This window comes from Falco biarmicus, chromosome Z (assembly GCF_023638135.1).
Source record: "Falco biarmicus isolate bFalBia1 chromosome Z, bFalBia1.pri, whole genome shotgun sequence".
Taxonomy (NCBI): Eukaryota; Metazoa; Chordata; class Aves; order Falconiformes; family Falconidae; genus Falco; species Falco biarmicus.
The window spans coordinates 38113692-38132239 of NC_079311.1; the positions used below are offsets into that span (position 1 = coordinate 38113692).

General features: G+C 39.2%; 1 protein-coding gene across 2 annotated transcripts in view; it reads left to right on the forward strand.

Annotated features, from left to right (window-relative positions):
• Nucleotides 1–18548, forward strand: part of SHC3 (SHC adaptor protein 3) — a 103969-nt gene that overhangs the window by 60171 nt on the left and 25250 nt on the right. For both annotated transcript variants that reach the window (XM_056325540.1, XM_056325539.1), the window contains 3 exons: nucleotides 10893–10956; nucleotides 14313–14432; nucleotides 18193–18246. In XM_056325540.1, coding sequence (XP_056181515.1) covers nucleotides 10893–10956; nucleotides 14313–14432; nucleotides 18193–18246 — 238 coding nt within the window. The remainder of the gene's footprint in view (nucleotides 1–10892; nucleotides 10957–14312; nucleotides 14433–18192; nucleotides 18247–18548) is intronic.

Genomic DNA, 18548 nt, shown 5'->3' on the forward strand with positions numbered 1-18548 from the left:
GTCCTCACAAAATGTTAATCATTAATTTGTCAATATACTGCATTAATGAGGGATGTAAAAGCACAAGAACAGGTTAATCACAGAATTCTGGTTTTCAGGCAATGTAGACTGTGTGGACATTTGATAATTTTACTACTGTACTTTTTTAAAATCATCATATACATTTCTGTGGTATTGGCAGCAGTGACCTTTTATAATGGTTTCATGTCTAAGCAGACTTTCAGTTCCATTGCAGGTGGCATATTTGTTTACCACTTGGAAGTAAAATGACCTTGGCTTATGAAACAGTTCTGATAGTTATTGTTTTTGAATTCTGTACCTGAAGGTGAACTGAATTTGGCTTTATTTTTCTGAACAGTCTTTTTCACTATATCTCTTAGTTGGAATAGCGTTGTGCTTTTCTTATTATCTAGCTTAAAGGCACAACTCTACCATTAACACTTAAGCAGATTTGCTGAGCTAGAGCAATATGGTCTGCAGAAAAAAAGTGTCTTTGTCTTATAGTTCTTTCAATACAAAAATAATTCTTGGCTTTTATGGTGAAACGGACTTGGAATTATATTTTCTTCTGTTGAAGTTACAGCATATTGGACTACATGGTGGGCATTTTCTTGTCTTATCTTCCTCTGACCACGTCTAGAGCACAGGATATTTTTTCCAAGCAGGAAGCCATATCTTCCTGTTTTTCTTGTTATTTTTGGATTTGCAATTTTCTGTTTATCATAAAACAATGAAGAGTCGTTGTTCTGATCAGGTAGTTCCTGATCTAAAACTCTTTTGAAAGTAGGAGTTTTAGGTGACTTTTGAATCTGTCTAGCATCTTCATCTGCATTTCATTAATTCATCTGGCTCTAGAAATCCCCATGCAATGTCTTAAGTACCCACACGCTTTGTCATGTAGCATTTGGCATACAAGCCTATTCTATATTAAGAAAATATTATTAAGGAATTATTAAAATTCACATTTGCTGATTAACTTGCTCATGTGCATTGAACATAGCATAGGCCTCAAGATATGTACTGAATTAATAAGGCTGATATACTGATACAGTACTGTACAGACACCAGTTCCCTCTTAAGAAGTCTTTCTAAGACCTTGCAAAACTAGTCATAGAAGAAAGTGATCTGTCTTGGGCCAATATGACTTATTTATGCATTATTTACTGAGTATGATTAAAAAACAGTTACAAAAGATAAGCCAAGCTACCTATTTAGTTTGGAAGTCTGTATGCATCTCTTCTTAATAAGCATGCATGGTGCTTGACACATACAAAGCACTTACTCCCTTTCTAGCAGTGCACCACATCCCTGTCCCTGCCTGCTTTCTTCTTGCCCTTGCTTTTCCTCCATGTTGCAGAGCTCTAACATAGGACGGCAGACATTAGGAATCCTACAGTTGCCTTTTTTCTGTCTTCTGGTTATTGCATATGTCACTTTATCTCTCAGCTAGCTAGGAGGAGCAAAACCTGAAAGTAAGATAAGCAGCACAAATTCCTAGAAGAAAAAAACCTTCTGTGGCTCAGTCATGAGAGGCTGAGGTGTGTAGTCTCTGGCCCTGCTGCAGGCTTTGGGTATTATTTTGGAGAAACCATTAGGCCCAGTCACAGACAACTCTGTGATTAAATGAATTAGTGCTTGTAAAGAGCACTTAAATTACTGGGTGAACATTTAGAAATTACTTAAAAATTGGGCTAAGATTTCCAGTTATCTAGTCAATTACACACCCATTTTAAATAACAAATTAAAGGGAAAAGGTTGTCCAGATATTCTGAATGGCTTTGAAAATCACAGCTGTTGTAAGTAACACATTAGGAAAGTTTATACATCAGTGTGTATCAGTGTGTATGCATGGACCAGTCTCAGAAATGAACTGTGACTTCAAGTCCAGGAACCGGATTGAAGCCCCAGTATAAACAGTTTGGTCAACAGTCTTTCCTTCCTTGTCACATTCATGTGAAAAATCAACCTGTGCAGTTAAACGCTGTTGTACCTGGCCTATAACATGTTTTTATTTTGCTTTTTCACTTTTTGTAAATTAAAATTTTAAAACTTACAGCAATGCATTTATCTTCGTGTGGCAGCAGTGAGCAAGCACTTTCACTTGCCATACTGTTCATCAGATCTTAGCAGCCTTGGTGATGCCTGCAAGAGGTATTGTTGTCCTAATTTTGGATCTGATTTGAGGAAAAATGAACAGCTGTGTACAATTTATAACAGGTTTCCCCCTTCATCATTACACAGTTGAAGTCTCAAGATTCTTTCACTACAGGAGAAATAGAACTACAGTAGTATTAATCAGTTGTATTATATTTATGTTCTGTAATTAATGTAATATGTGATTTCTTGAGCAAATAAATGGATGTGCGAGTCAAGGGTCAGCAGTTATGCATAATGATAAATGAAAGCCAGCTGAATCCACATGTTGCATCATGAATTATCCAGAGATAATTCTTGTAACACATGTGAAGGAGATGACTTTCTTGGGCAGCAAGATGAACAGAAGCATTTCGTTTTCAACATAGTGGACAAACAGGAGGACTAGCAGGCGAAACTACTAACTGCAGATGTCAAGTGGTCCTAAACTCACCCGAAAGCTACCATCACCGTCACAGAAAGAAACTACTCTTAAGCCTGTGTGGCCAGGCCCTTTGTGCCCTCAGGCTGTTTATTAAAAAAATTAAAAATCAGGTAAAATTCTTTTGTAACGTGTGCGGTGTTTGCAGTTCATGTAATATGTTTGTATGTTTCTTGTTAAATCTGTTATGATGTAATGAATCTTCACTATTGTGTTGTGTGCATGAGTCTAGCTATGTACTGAATTAGAGTAGCGTTGCATGCACTGTCTGGACTATAAGGCTGCATGTTCATCGGCATTTAATTGAATGAAACCAGTTTACTGCATGCAGCTTCAGAAAGTTATGCTTCCTTGAGCTGAATAAAACATTAAATTGCATTGTTAACAGCAAGTAGACCAGAGGACTGAAATACTTGGTATCAGCAGTGGACCCAAATCCAAACTCTGATCTCAGTCCTCTCCGTGAACTCTGTTGGGCTGAACACTGTGAAAGAGGATCCTCTCCGAATTTGAGACCTGAACTTTATTAATCATGAAAAACAAATCCATTTATGCCAATATCCCAAGCTTTTGGAGGCGAGGTGACAGAAACCCAGATATTAGAGCTGGGTTTGAGTCCCGTGCTAAACAGCATGAGTGAAGCTCTGTTGATGTAGTGTTTCTTTCAACTGTGTCTGTATTCTTTGCAGAAATTCAGTGTCAGCAAGCATCACTGAAAAATGGGTGGAAGACACTGAAAAGGAAGAATGTTTCCCCTGTGATTTTTGAAGGTGGATAGGTAACGTGTTATCTTCAGTGAATTCTGTATTCAGTCTCCTCCTTAACGTGTTCTCTTGCTTGGAAGGCGAGTGTGGTTTGCCCTTGCTTTCTGCTACATGGACTCTGGATGTGGGGTAGTGCTTAGGGGATGGCAGAACACGCATACCTGCACCAAAATCTGGATACACATCTGTGTGCAGGAAGGGATGTGAATGATAAAGCTGTTTCCTTGTGCACACTACTTTAGGGCCAAAGCTCTGGGAAACACGGGGTGCTGACTACTGCCCAGTTCACCAGGAAGCAGGATTCCCAAAAGTGGATGGAGACATCCTTATAATTCATACAGCACACCTCTAAGTGGGGCAATGACAGCTACAGTGTCCGATACTGTCAGAAAATAATACATATTTGCTATTTTGGCATGGGGTTTTAGCATTTTAGAAATGGGTTAGAATAAATAGGATTTTGCATGCTTAACTTTGAAGTCTTTCAATGTACTGTTAGCGGGGGAAATGTTAGCTACTGTTTGGATTAATTTGACTAATATATGGTAAGGCAAAGCCTGAATGAGAGTAATTAATTAAACTGCCCCATTCCACTTGCCTTTGTGAGAATGCAGAGAGCTTCTCAGGGGATGGGGAACCCAAATGGTCAGAGAAACAGGTACACATACAGCTGCACCCTGGGTTTTCAAAAAGCTGGTGACTCTACATGGTTCTGCAGGAGCAGAAGGACTGAGGCAGAGTGGTCTTAACATGTTTTAAATGCAATTTGCAATACAGAGTTAACCACTACCTAACACCTTGGAAATGGACACACTCTCAAGTTCTTTTGCTAATAGCACCTAGCAGCTTGTTTACACAGAGAAATGAAGGCATAAGGAATTTGAGTGTTTTTCGTATGACAGGTCCTTTTTGCTAATATATGACTTGTATATTTATAAAATGTCATATATCTTATGGGGTTATTCAAAATGTCAGTCTTAGAACTTAATCCTCTAATAAAAAAGAGATTTTGTAAGATATCTATCTCCAAAATCCTGCTTTGGACCTGGGGCCAAAGAGGGGGTTAGAGAAAAATATTCATTAGACTAAATTTTTGCATTTTACTTTTGTAAGGTTTCCTATGCTTTGCTTTGAAATACTTGTGGTGCACTACACTTTGAGAGAGAAGATACTATAGTAAATGACCTGAGGCTGGACCCAGTTTGGAGGTTATTATGATCCTGATTTAGCAACAAAAGACAATTTTAATTTCTATCTCTGCATCTGCCTGACTACTACTAGGATAAACAGCTAGAGACCAGGCTGAGTGGAATAAAGCCTGAAGGTCACAAAAGATGTTCAAGGATTGAGCTACCTAACAGATCTAAACCTCCAAGTACCTTTTTCTTTAGTTTTTTGGTGTCATTGACCTTATTCTTGACAGGTGGAGGATTGTGCAAAGGCAGGCTTTTGTAGGTGTGCATGCAAAACCAAGGTTTTGTATACCATCACTTCATGTTCATAAAAAATGCAACCAGTATTTTAAGAGGTTTCCTCTTTGAAAAGTACCCCAAATTTTGGACCAAGATTGTCAGAGTCTAAATAATGATTAAATGCAGATATGTATGACTGTGTTCTCAGCGGTGGAGGAGCAGCTGTATGCCTCTTTGGCTTCGCCTGTTGGTGGCATGCATTTCCCATCGCTGTAAGATAAAGATGGATATGTTTGCTCCAGTTTTGCTAAACACAAATCTGACTGTGTGTGCATGCAGAGTGAAGAGATGTATCTAAATAACTTGTGCTACTGGATAAACAGTTTCACTCTCCATTTCTAAAAATAAGAGCATTGTTCAGAACTACTGTATTAGAAGAAGTCATCAGATTCGAGGTAGACTTCCCTGTTACTGATGAATGAAACAGAGTTTTTGAAACTTACTTGCATGTTGAAAAAGAAGGTACGGATTGTACTGAAATTCCCTCAAATATTCCTTAAAAGTTACATCATCTGTAAATAGTGAGAACAGAGCTGTCTTTGAGCATACCAATGGATAAAAAGTTTCTTTGGCAGTAAAAGCAAGGGAGTCCTCTCAAGTGCATTGACTCCTGTTAGCAGATTGATGTAAGTCTCACAGTGAAGATGCAGGAGCATAAGAATAGCAACCATTGGATAGATTGCATACTATCTATACATCCCTAATACCATGTGGTACTTTATGTCTAACAGTTGCCAAAGACAACCCTTTTACTGTATGAAGTTTATTCAATAAACCAAAAATGAAGTCGGCCAGCTTCCTTTCATTTTCTACTTGTAGATTTTCTACATGTGAAAAAACTTCGTTTCAAGAAACAAAATGAGGAGCTGAGGGAAGAAAAGGAGGAGTCGTCATCTCCTTACTCTACGATTGACAACAGCTTGCGTGCCACATCTGCTGATGTTGCCTTATTCTGCAAACCTTTTCTTCCAGGCTTTCCATCTCTTGTGCGGTCAGGACAGGCTTCGCTTTGGTCAGGCTGGTGTGACAAATGTCACCACTTGGTCTCTGTGGCACTGTCTTGGGGACTTCCCCACAGGGGTGCTGCCTACATGGTACTCTGAATTTGTGGCAGTAGGTGCATCCATGCCACACAGTTAGCCTACCCTTCCTATACATACTTTCTGTTCTGTTTTCCTTACCTACTTCTCCATCCTTACATCTTCCAAATATGGTCAATTTGCCAGTTGGCATTTACAGTTGTGTAAGAAGTAATATAGTGGTTTAGTCTTCAGAGCCTGTGAATATCCCCTGTGCTTTGGACAGCACACACTCATTTTGCCTGTTTTGCAAATGAACAAATAATACTTCAGTTATTAAATGGATTTCTAAAAATTATTTTTGGTCTCTGTTTTTTTCTTTTTCAGAAGCAAGTTATTTTTTCATTTAGTATAGACTTTATTTCTCCTCAGGAAATACTGGTACAACCAACATGGTAATGATTTATAAATTAAAAATGACAGGATTATAATACGGTTAAGAAATACCTGGGAGCCTTCTGTACAATTCTTCTAGGCTTGTCATACTTTTCTTTAAAAAGTCCGTCTTTTGATGTCTGTTTTTTTAACCTGTGAAGCCCTACACTTTGAGGTGGCAAAGATAAACTTAGTAACTATAGGATGGTAGAAGATACTAGCAAGAGGATATTGGTAGGTTTTATGTCTTGTCATACAAAACACTGCAGACTAAAAACTAATCAGTTTCTTGTCTCAGAAGAGATGGCTGTACTTTTTCTAAAATATGTTGAGAAAATCTATGCAATTGGTATGTGCCTGTCATTTCCCCGAAATACGAGTTCCAGAATTCTGCTTTTTAATCAATTAAATCATATCAATTAAAAGCAGCAACCATAAAACCTAGCATTATAGCCAAAACCCCCTTTGAAACCACAAGAAGGGGAGGGTACTTTCATGTGATGGTGTTTCATAAAGGAATAGATCAGAGCTTCCTGAGTAGGCTACTTTATATAACAGTCAGGGTAAAATATGACTAAAGCTATGAAAAATATCAGGGCATTAGCCTTTTTAATGGAAAAAATGGCAATGTAAAATGTCTTTTTTTCTGTCCCTGAGAGAAGTAATTTTATAGCAGGTCAGCCTCAGAAAATGCGTATTGGTAATTTTTCATGGGATACATTTGCATGCTGAAATCATATTCAAAATACATAACATGTTTTGTGCCAACAAAATGACTCCACAGTATGACCATCTGCAAAGCAGAAAATACTCTTGGACAGATTTGGAACTCAGCATGTGGTCCCTACTGCAGACAGTGCAGTAACTAATTTTACAAGGGATGAAGATAACTCTACACTGGTATTTATCTGAGCCTAGCTAATGAAACAGCATGTGGCTTAGAAAGGTGTAATATGTGTCTATTCCAATAAGAAAGTTATTCGACAAGGAAGCAAATATAGTCACATCCAGCTTTTCCAAATTCTGTGCAACCGTTTAGCCATGCAAGTATGTCCGGAACTTCTGCTGTTGCCTTCCTTAGACAAGCATTTGCACACACCAGCCAGGTAACAGCACTCTTAACCTGGCAGCAATATCTTATTTCTGGGCTTGATTTGTGGCTCGGGTGTTTGTGCTCTAGAGGCATCTGCAAATTTGATTTACTGCAAAAAAAGCTTTTACCTGCCCTGTGCTGCCTGGCAGTGCAAGCTAGAAAGAAGTCTTTAGGATGTCTTTTCCACATCACCAGGTTGTCTGTGTAAAGACACTGCCTCCCAAAATTATCTAGAATATTCTGAACAGAGAGATCCAGGAACCTTCTAGAAAAAGTGTGTATCAGTGTGGTGGGGGGTATTCAGCTGTCCTTTTTCTTGTTTTCATCAGACTTCTTTAAGACTCCTTAACTCCCAGATGGGGAGAGTGCTGTGCCTTTTGTTGCTGGTACACAAAGAGTTGCTGCCAGGCTGCTCCAACCTTGCCTAGGCAGAATTGCTATATGAATATATTTTCTGAAGTTCCCGACATTTTCATCAAAAGCATTGTTAACTTAAACCCCACAGCTGCTTGAATATATTCAGTGTTCGCAGCGTGTCAAAACCAGAAGCTAAAAGAATTGTCAAAGTCAAGGTCGGACGTCCTGACTCATCTGACCTGTGTCTCACCAAGCTGTCACCTTCCTCAGGTCCTTCCCCCCCACTTCCAGTCTTCCTGCAGACATTGGGATCACAGAGTTTGGTAAAACCAAGGTAGTTTACTAAAAGGAAGACAGGCAGTTGGAAAACCTATAGTGGTTTGTCCCTGACTGAGAGGATGTCTATTTTACCCTTCCAGCCGCTCAGCGCTTGCCCTGGCAGGGTGTACGAACAGTAACCGCCACTGCCTTGCCAGCCCCAGCCCTGGGCATCAGCCCTTCCTGCCCCTGCGCTTCCCCTCCTGTGCTCAAAGTGGCGGTTTTCATCAGCAAGGTCCTTGAGTCAGACGGGTCTGCTGAGTAACACACTTTCCATTTATCAGGAGCTGGCAGGCAGGAGAGGTAGCAGCAAACCCGCTACAAATCCCAGCCCTGCACCAGAAAAATAGGAAGCTTGTAAATGTTTTATGTCAGATCTTGTGGCCTGAAAATTCCGTTTTTTTCCTACCTGCTCCATGTTGCTGCTAGAGAGAGAAGACAGTGGAGGCAAACAGGAAGAGAAAGGAAGTTACAGGCAGATTTATCCCTCAAGTACAGTTTGTATCTCTGAAACACAAATCCTTTTTGTGAGAGCAAAACCTGTGAGGGGTCTTGGTGCACTAATCAGACAGCTGGAGGAGGCAAAGAGGATAAAGTGCTGGTGACACCTGTGTGCCAGCAACTTGCAGCCAAAATGCTGGAGAAGTTCAGACACACCTGGGGAAGCAAGAGGCATGGGTCTGAAAGATACCAGTGGGCTGGGACTGCCACAGGCCTGGAATTCCCACTCCATTGCCTCCAAAGGATTTGGTTCAGTGCAAAAAAATGATGGGAAACCGCAAGTACTACCTCAGTAGCAAGGCTGAGGGGATGGCTCTCTATAGCATAATGTCTGTTTGCTTTTCCTGAGTCAAAGTAAAGTGTTTTTGGTGGAGAAGAATAATATTTCTTTTTCCCATTACATTTTCATGAAAAAGTAACCTATGTCATGGTATCACAACAATCACTGTGTGTGGTGCTTGAGGTGCTGTATTTCTGGGATGCATCAGGGCTGCTCTTTTAAACCAAACAATTTTTACTTGTTCTGTAAGACAAGTGAGTAGCTACTTTAACTAAAATACTTGTTTCTAGTTAAAGAAGCATTGTGGTAAATACAGGAGTGAAATAAAAATGCTGAACTGTGAAATGGAGTGCTGTTGTAGCTGTGATGGTCTGAGGGCATATGCAGGCCAGGGCTTGCAGTGAGAGGCATTTTTATTAGTTGAGCAGATGTAGTTTGAGGGGAAAAAAGGAAAAAGACAAGCTGTGGAACAAACAAGCTCTCCTCTAGACCTGAAGAAAAGATTGTGTGTCTGAAAGCTTTTCTGATTACGGCTTGCTATTTTTTATATATATATATATATATATATATATATATATATATATATATATATATATGTATTAGAAAAACTGCTATAAATAAAAAAAATCTTCAGAATGACAGGACTTTAAACCTGCTGCATAGCCTGTTCCACCCCAAAAAATAATAAGTTCATATGATTCTTTCAGGTGATTTGAACTTTGGAATGTGCCCTAGGTAAAAGCAGACAAGGCATAACTATGTAGTGATTACTGATTGCCACTGGATAAATCTGTGGCATTCGTTGAGCCAATATATGTTGTATGCTGATATCTATATGACATTTCTCTCCTGACTTACTTGTTGAACCTGTGCATTCACCTAATGCATAGTTGAAATACCATCCTGCACACGGCACAAAATTAAAATAATCCTTGTTTTTATCAATGTGATGTTTCAAGGTTTAGATTATTTTGACTGCTCTTTAGCTTGTAGTTCATTTTCTCCCATTCTGTATTCTTTCCCCCGTAAAATACATCTTATTTGCATGGGTTTATGTCTAATTATAATGTGCTGTTAATCTCAATCTGTATTTAAAACAGCTAAACAAGGCTTGGAATCACCTTTACTTGTCCCTGTGCAACCCTTCTGCCCTTCTGTCCTACAGTATCAATGGGACAGATCTGCTACAGCTTTGTAGCTAATGGTCTCAGGAAGGTCCCTGTGTGCATGGGAGAAAATTCTGAATACAGACCAGATTGGCTATTCAGATAAGTTGTTAAATACTGAAAAGATCTTTAAGACTTGTTTGTAGCAGTAGATGATTTCAAGAGTTTTTGCAGTATACAGTTACTGTCCTATGAGACAATAAGAAGTCAAATCAATTTTCAACATGCATTTCTCTCATTCAACCTGACTGTGATTGGAAGAATGAAATAATATTAGAAAGATAAAGCAAAATGTTAATGGCATTAATTTTGCTTACAATATAAAAGTAGAGCCACAAAGAAATTATTCAGATTGTATTGAACAAATTAAAATTTTGTACATTGCATGTTTTGTATACAACATGCATATTACCAGGAATATTTTAGGATTCTGATTTTATCTAAAGCCAGGTGGTTTTGCTTTGACTGGAAAAGTGCATATTATAGTAGTAAGAAAGATGATAGGTTTTTTACATTACAAGAAAGGTTTGAAAAAAAAGGTGTAAAGCAATTTGATTAAAGATATGTTTTATGATCAGATTCCTCATGGCTTAATAAGGTGCAAAGACAAATATTTTAATTTATGATGAGAAAAGTTTTTTTTAATAGTGTGACAGAACATTTTATCCTTTGTAGTTCTGAAGGTACTCTTCCTACACTACATGGAATATTTACTGTCTTCTGCTTCACACTGAAGTAATCTAAATTTGAATGACACCTGTTTTTAGCCCTGAGAAGAGCTAACTGACCCACTACCTATCCTCACTTGTGAACAGAAATATGGTCTGAAGCTCTTCTCTCCCAGTGCATTTCAAGTAAAATGAAGAAAACCACACATCTGGTTGCCATAAAGCCTTTTTTTTGTCTCTTCAGGGAAGCAATCAGTCGTGTTTGTGAAGCTGTGCCTGGTGCCAAAGGAACCTCCAAGAAACGAAAGGTATTTTCTTTTATTGTAGTGCAGTTGGCTGTGTTTTCTTAGTTACAACACAGAGGAGGCCAGACACAGCAGGCAGGTGACTTTAAAGTAGCTTTGAGAATTGCAGGTCATTAGTAATTTAAAGTATTGGCTGTTTTCACCCACTGTATGTTGCCTCTTGCCCTTTTCATCAGTATCTGCTTTTACAGGCATCTACGAGTACGAGTACATCTAGGAAAAAGATTGTGGCTTGCCTTTATGCTCCTACTGTAGAAACCCCCTCCTTTTTCTTGTCTTTCCTTTGTAGATTGCAAGTGGAAAACTTAAACAAAAAGGGATGCCTTTTCATAAAATGCATGACTAAATTGTTGAAATAGGTGCTGGAAGCTATTGCAGAGGCCAAAAATATACATAGTTTTGAAAATTATTAGATCTGTTCTTGGACCATAGCTCTACTAGTGACAATTAATGAGTTTGGAAATCACTGATCTCTGGAAATTGAGAGAACATACCAGGTGATCCTCTGTTCCCTATGCTCTTTCCATAAGCACCTGTGGCTGATCCTCAGTGGCCAGCACTGATGGCAGGTCCAATGGGCATTAGCCTTGTTACCAAAAATTGTACCCAGGAAAGCTCTCCAAGCCCAGTGGCAGTTTAGAAAGCCAACACTGGTTTATTGCAGCGCTGGGTGCACGGGGGATCTTTCCTCCTAACACGCACACCAAGTTACTCCAGGGTACACATCACATACAGCAGAGAACTTGCACATTCACAGTACATCACACATTCATTTTCATTCACGCACAGGACTGGTTACAAGTTCCTCACTTCTGACGCAAATCAGTGGCAGCCTCAGGTAGCGCTGCTGAAGGGTTTTGCCAACTAGCCGTGCTCCCCGAGCGGGCTCTGCCCTCTCTCAGCGGGGTAGGGATATCTGTTGAGTTGGAGGTCATGATCTCCCATGACCACGATTTCCTTTCTCCTACTGTCAACCAATTTTCTGTCATTTGAAACACCTTATCAGCTTGTCCCCTCTTGTGGCCAGAAGTTTCTCAGTTGGAGGCTTCTTTCTGCATAATTTACATAACATAATGGTGTCTTATCATTATCTGTTCTTTGTTTCCCAAGATTGACTCCTTTGGTTAGAAGTCCTTTCATTCATCAGTTTGACGACTTGAGATGGTGGGTACTTGGGAGGGTGAGTCATTTAACGACTGGAGAGGGTGGGTCAGCTTGACCTAAACTCTGTGCACATACTTGTTACGTTAAATCAGAGTTCAGTAATTCGGCAGTTTAGGCAACAGCCTGACACAGTTATTACCATGCTTTTATTCTTATTTGTGTGGTAGGAGTTAGGATCTGCAGGCAACAAGTGGGGTAATCCTCAGCCTAGCTCCTGCACCGCCTACTCTACCAGGGGTCTGCTGGCAAAGCCAGGATTTAATGCTGACTCTAAGGGAAGGAGCATAGAAAGCAATTAATTGCAGCCTTTGTGTGTGTTGTTGGGTCCAGGAGGAGAATGGGCAGGTGAAGGAAAAGGTCTGCCTGCTTTTCCAGCTGCTCCACCATCTAGACAGAATTGCAGCAGAAAGGGATGGGATGAAATGCAACTTGTCTGCAGTGGAGAATCTTCCCCTGGTAAAATAAGGTGTATGTGACAACATATGTCACAGTGTAATTCGAAATTGTCTGAGAAACTAAGGTTGTGGTTTCACCACCGCCACCACCACTACCACATTTATCTCATTGGCATTTCTATGTTCTCTGTCTTTTTTTTTTTTTTTTTTTTTTTAAACCTGAAAGTAAAAAGGAAAACAACTTTTTCCTTGGAAAGCAAAATGACAGAAAGTATCATGGAAAAGTAGGATAAACAGAGTCCCAAGTGCCTAGTGAGATAACTTGCTGTGTTACTGATTTTAGAAGCAATGTTGCTTATCAGTTATTGAAAAGGAATAGAAGTTTTAAAGTAAGTGTACTGACTGAGAAGAAAATTTGCCCAGCAACAATAATTCAGATAAGTGTAAAAGACAGATATATTTTGCCAGTCTGCACTTGCAGCATATTTTTGCCACCGGTGGCTTACGAGTTTTGCTTAGGTGACATGTACTTCTTGAGGCCAAATTTTCACCTTTACCCACACTGTGGGCAGGTGATTTCTAGGCATGAGCTAGGATTCATGAAGGTTTAAGGAAAGAAGAGAAACAAATATTCAAAAGGGCTTATTTTAAAGAGAAGTTAATGAAGTACTAGCTCTATAACATGACAAAGTGAAAATGGTGCAGCACAAATATTACATATGAGCAGTATGTAGGTAGTGTATTTTTAATCAATTAAACAGAAGGATAAGAAGCTAAAACTTAATATATGATAGTTTTAAGGAGTAAAGAAACACAAGTGTGTGCATCCTACTAGGGAGAAAACTTCCCAAGCTTGCAGGCAGCTTGAGGCAAATGCAAATACAGTGGCAGAAGAACATGGCCTCCGTTCACAGCTTTGCTTTCTATCCTAAAGACCAGCATAAATATCCACCAATGCAAGCACAAAAAGTGGAAGCACTTGGTCTGTTCTGGCTGGGGAATATGATTTTTTACAGGTTATCTGAATGAGGCTGCTGTCATGCAGCTGTATGTTTCCTCATAGCTGTTAAAGGTGAGAGGTTTTGCTCAGATTTTGCTTTAGCAGCATAACTTTTATTGCTACAAAACCTCCAGAGATCTAGTGAATGAAAGGCCTAAAAAAGTTATCATATTATTACATCCCCGTTATTACATTCCAACACTTTGTACTTATGCTCTGAGTTAGGAGTAATCTTTAGCTGTGTGTTGTACCCCAGCATACAGAAGTTTTAGCCTATGTCTGGGGGTTTTCTTACCGTTAAGAAGTCTACAAGATAACAACGACACCGTATCTCTTTTTGTGAGCATTCCTTCAGTATCACTGGAGTCCCACTTTCCATGTGGAAAGGGGGTAGAGCAGTCAGTAGATGCCAACTACAGCTTTATTTTCAGGAGCTGAAATGGGGTTTATAGAATAAGAACATGCCATTTTAAGATACTGACTTAAAGCATTCATCTTAAGTCTGCTTACTTGGTCCCTTGGTGAAGATGAGACTTCGCTATCTCACAAAACCCCTATTTTGTTAGGTCAAGAGTGTATGAATACCTGCCTAGCTATTATCACTATTATTACTATTATTAGCAGTAGCAGTAGTAGTATAAATGAAAAATTATTTCCAGAGGAAAACAGCTGTTGCGATGAAGTGTTCTTTGGAAAGTCAGCAACATTAGAAACCTTTAAGATGCAATTAACCCTGCATACAATGAAGGTCATCCCAAATAAACAGAGAACAAAAATGTGCTTTTTCATCCCCCTCACAGCCACCAAGCAAAGTTCTTTCTAGCATCTTGGGAAAGAGCAATCTTCAGTTTGCAGGAATGAGCATAATGCTGAATATCTCCACCACCAGCTTAAACCTAATGACTCCTGATACAAAACAGGTGAGTGTAACTGCCGTATTAATTTGTGAGGCTTTTGATGAACAGCCTACTGCACCATTATTTGCTTCTGCCCAAATACTCAGTTGCTCAAAGTTATTATTCCTCAATAATGTCTATAAAATGAATGAAAACAGCATATAAAGCATAGTAGGAGTCATAGTTTGTTCCAGTATTCAACACCGCTTTGATGAATTATTTTCTTCTTGCTATGTTTCTGGTAGATCAGTTTTGCTCTTAAAAGACCCACGACATGAAATGGCATTTTCTGGTCGTGGGAGTTCTTGTTGGGTACAATTACAAACTTTCAGAATGTTAAAAGGGATGCATTTGGAGTAAGTGGCTAAAGGACTGAATGCATGTTCCCAATTTTGTTGTCGTTCTTCCAATTTAGAGCCTTAATGAGCAATCTATTCCTAAGACGCTGGTAAAAATACAGCCGCAGGGATTCTGCAGTGCAGTGAAATTCTAATCTTTTAGAGAGACAAGGCAGCCTGTTTCAAGCAGCCTATTTCTTCTTCATTGTGCTGAAGGTACAGACAGACTGTGGGGAATCACTGCAGTGGATTGTGAATGATGTATGAGATGAGAAAAATCCTTGCTCAGGGTATATATAAAGAGAAAGCGGACAGGCATGCGTAGTCACTGCTGTTCTATTTGCTGTGAGCCACATACTGCGTTAGGGCACACAACTTTCTGCCTAGATACAGCCAGAGAGAAAATAAAAAGAAATTCCTGCTGTCCTTGGAGCCTCAGGATTAAAAAATAAGAAAGAATACACACTTTGTCTATTAAAAAAATGTTGTTTATTTTAAGTTTTCATTGATTTATCTTAGTTTTTATCCTTATTAAGAAAAAAACCATAATCTTCTACAGGGAGCACTGAAACTGTGGAAGCAGCATTATGGCTAGTTGCAGTGGTTTGGAGCCTTATTGTGGAATATACACAGCAGTGCTTTTCATAGGGATAGTGGACACCAGTCAGAAGCACAGGAACTTGGTGTTAATTAGATCTACTAAAAAAGTGCCAGACCTTGAAAGTCGCCTTGTCTTCAGCTGAAGTCAGGGTAGAGATGGAGTTAAACTGATTTATCTCAGGGAGGAATCATTCCGCAGATGTTTTGCCTTTTCTATGATTTGAAAAAACTGCTTATCTTTCTCTCACATAATTATTTTTGAGATAGACTTGGTCGGGGTGCTGCCGGACTGGGAAACATCTGGTTTCTCAGAGATCCCAGTCTGGCTGTGTTCTCCCTTAAGGGTTTCTTGTTTGTGCCAAGTATTTGATTTGAAAATAAGCATTGCCCAGCAGATTTGTCCTTTGAGGCCCCACCCAGGAAGATGGCTATGAACTTCTGTAATAGCCTATTTTTCCCAGAGTAGCTGGAAGGGAAGAAAAGATAGGACAATGTTGTTAGCCCTTGGGATAGGAGTAAAGCAAGTGCATGTATCCCCTGCACAACAGTTTTGTGAACATATGTCCTGGTTTTGGCTGGGATAGAATTAATTTTCTTCTTAGTAGCTGGTGCAGTGCTGTGTTTTGGCTGTGGTGTGAGAACAATGTTGATGGCATGTGGATGTTTTTGTGTTATTGCTGGGGGGTGTTTGTACTAGGTCAAAGACTTCTGAGTTTTTCTCGACCTGGCAGCAGGAGGGCTGGAGGGGCATGGGAAGCTGGGAGGGGGCTCAGCCAGTACAGCTAACCTGAACTAACCAAAGGGATATTCCATACCATGGAACATCATGTCAGTATATGAACTGGGTGGGGGGGTTGTTCCAGGGCTGTTGATCGTTGCCTGGGGACTGGCTGGGCACTGGCCAGTGGGTGGTGAGCAGTTGCATTGTGCATCACTTGTTTTCTTTTCTCCCTTCCCTTTGGATTTCATTTCTCCCTCCTTCTCCTTCCTTTTTATTATAACTGTTACTATTACTAGTGTTGTTCTTTTGTTTTTCTTTTATCTCAGTTATTAAACTGTTCTTATCTCAAAACTCAAGTTTTACGTTCCTTTCCGATTCTCCTCCCCAACCCCTGGGTGAAGAGGGAGTGAGTGAGCGGCTGTATGGGGATTAATTACTGGCTGGGCTTAAGCCACAAGAACATGTTAAGCAGGGATGAGTGGAAGATGATTTTCTTTTGTCGTTTATAATGCAGATTTGGGTAGACTGAAATGTTTCTAAACTATGTGCCAATACTTGTGAATCATTTCATATTAAGCAATGCAAAGCGTTGGTAATTTGCTGTGCCTTGCCTTGCTGTACATTGGTGTTGAGGGTGGGGGGAATACCCCAACCTCAAATAAATAAACTGTTTAGCTGTGGAAGTTTAAAAAAAAAAAAAAAAGTCTGACATCAGCTGATGGTTTCAAGCACTTTTCTGTTTTCTTAGAATTTGGAAAAGTAAGTTTTCAGGCAATCTGAAGTAATTTTTGTGTTTTATGATGCTGATCTGAAAGATTGCATTATTTGCACAATTCAAGATAGTGACAAACATTAAATGTGCAACAAATCTTCACTAGTACATCTCTATTGTTAGGATCACTTCTTTAGGGGAAAAGAGAAAGAAATCCTCACTGATAAGTAAGAGAATGATGGTTTACCACTGAACGCTAAAAATTAATCACATCTTCAGAGGCTGCTGTGGGACAAGCGGGAGTACCGAAAATGAAGAACTCTTGATATGAAAGAAGCACTACGAATAGTAGTCAGCTCTCTCTGAGTTAGCAAAGCAGCTAGATCTAGATAAACTCATGTCAGGCTTTTTTCTTTCCAAGGAAGAGAGTTGCTAGTTCAGGTCTTTAAGATGCAAGATGGGGAAAACAGCCCAGAGAATGTCTTTTTATCCTCATTTTTTTCCAAAATGTTTTTCTAAAGTATGTGGTAGTCTCTTCAAAGTGGTCCATTAAGATCCAAATTACTATTATCACATGCTCTGAGGCACTAAATAAGGGGCCTGTCCTATACCAGACAAATTCCTTGGCATGGTTTCTGTGACTCAAATGATCAAGTGAAATTTTCTTTCAAATGACCTTTTCTTTCTTGGTTGTTTCATGATTTCATTATTAAAAGATTTCAGAAGTTAAACCTCAGAACAGCAAAGGAGCAGAGCAGTTCTCCTTGTATTAGTTTCATGATAATTTGTCTCTTCCTAAAGAAATATCATATTAGTTCAAATTGTACATAAGCAAATTGAATTTCAGATGCCCTGGAGTATGCCTGAGAGTTTGTCCATAATGCTACATTGCAGCTAGATTCAAAATTGTTTTCGTATTGCAAAGAAGTTGGTGTTTGAAACATAAAATGACACAGTAGGTATTGGAAGCAGTGTTAGGATCCTTAGCTGGTGAGCAAATTGGCATGATTTCATTGATTTCACTGGAGTGGCATCAGCAGAAAACTATTTTGATTAATAGGACCCTTTGCTCCATTCATCACTATTTGCAATAAAGAAAGTGAGCTTTAGCAGATTAAAATTTCTCCTAAGATACTATGTGACAGATCTATATGATTTACTGGAGTTCTGAGCACATTTAGCAATTTTGCCACGCTGCTGTTTTAAAGAACACCAGCACAGATACATTCATCCTTAAGTTTTTTTATATTATCATGCCACTCTTTGCACTCCTTGTAGGTGAAATGCAGAGGTAATTTTGATCTTGGTTTTGGATTTTCACCCCTATGCAAAAAAAAAAATAAATAAAAAAATCAAAGGGGTAAATTGTAAGAAAACTGACTGACTCACATTTATCCTTTCTGACCCATACAGATCATAGCAAATCACCATATGCAGTCTATTTCCTTTGCGTCTGGAGGTGATCCGGTAAGCATTTCTTTAAAGCTTTCCCCCACGTAGATATTGCTTTATGAGGACTATGTGACAAAATTTATTGCGTTGCTCATTGAAAGAAAAATATAGCCACAATAGCTTCTGTTTCTTGTTTCATAAAACGATTGTTGCCATCAAACTCTTTTTGAGGAAAACGACTGACAAGCAGTCATAGATCCTTCTCTTTGACTGAAACAAAAAGTATCAAAGGGCTGTAAGCATTCATATAATAACTGATAAGCAGGGCTCTGTTTTTCAGAGTAATGTAGTATAGTCATATGGGTGTTGTGTGAATT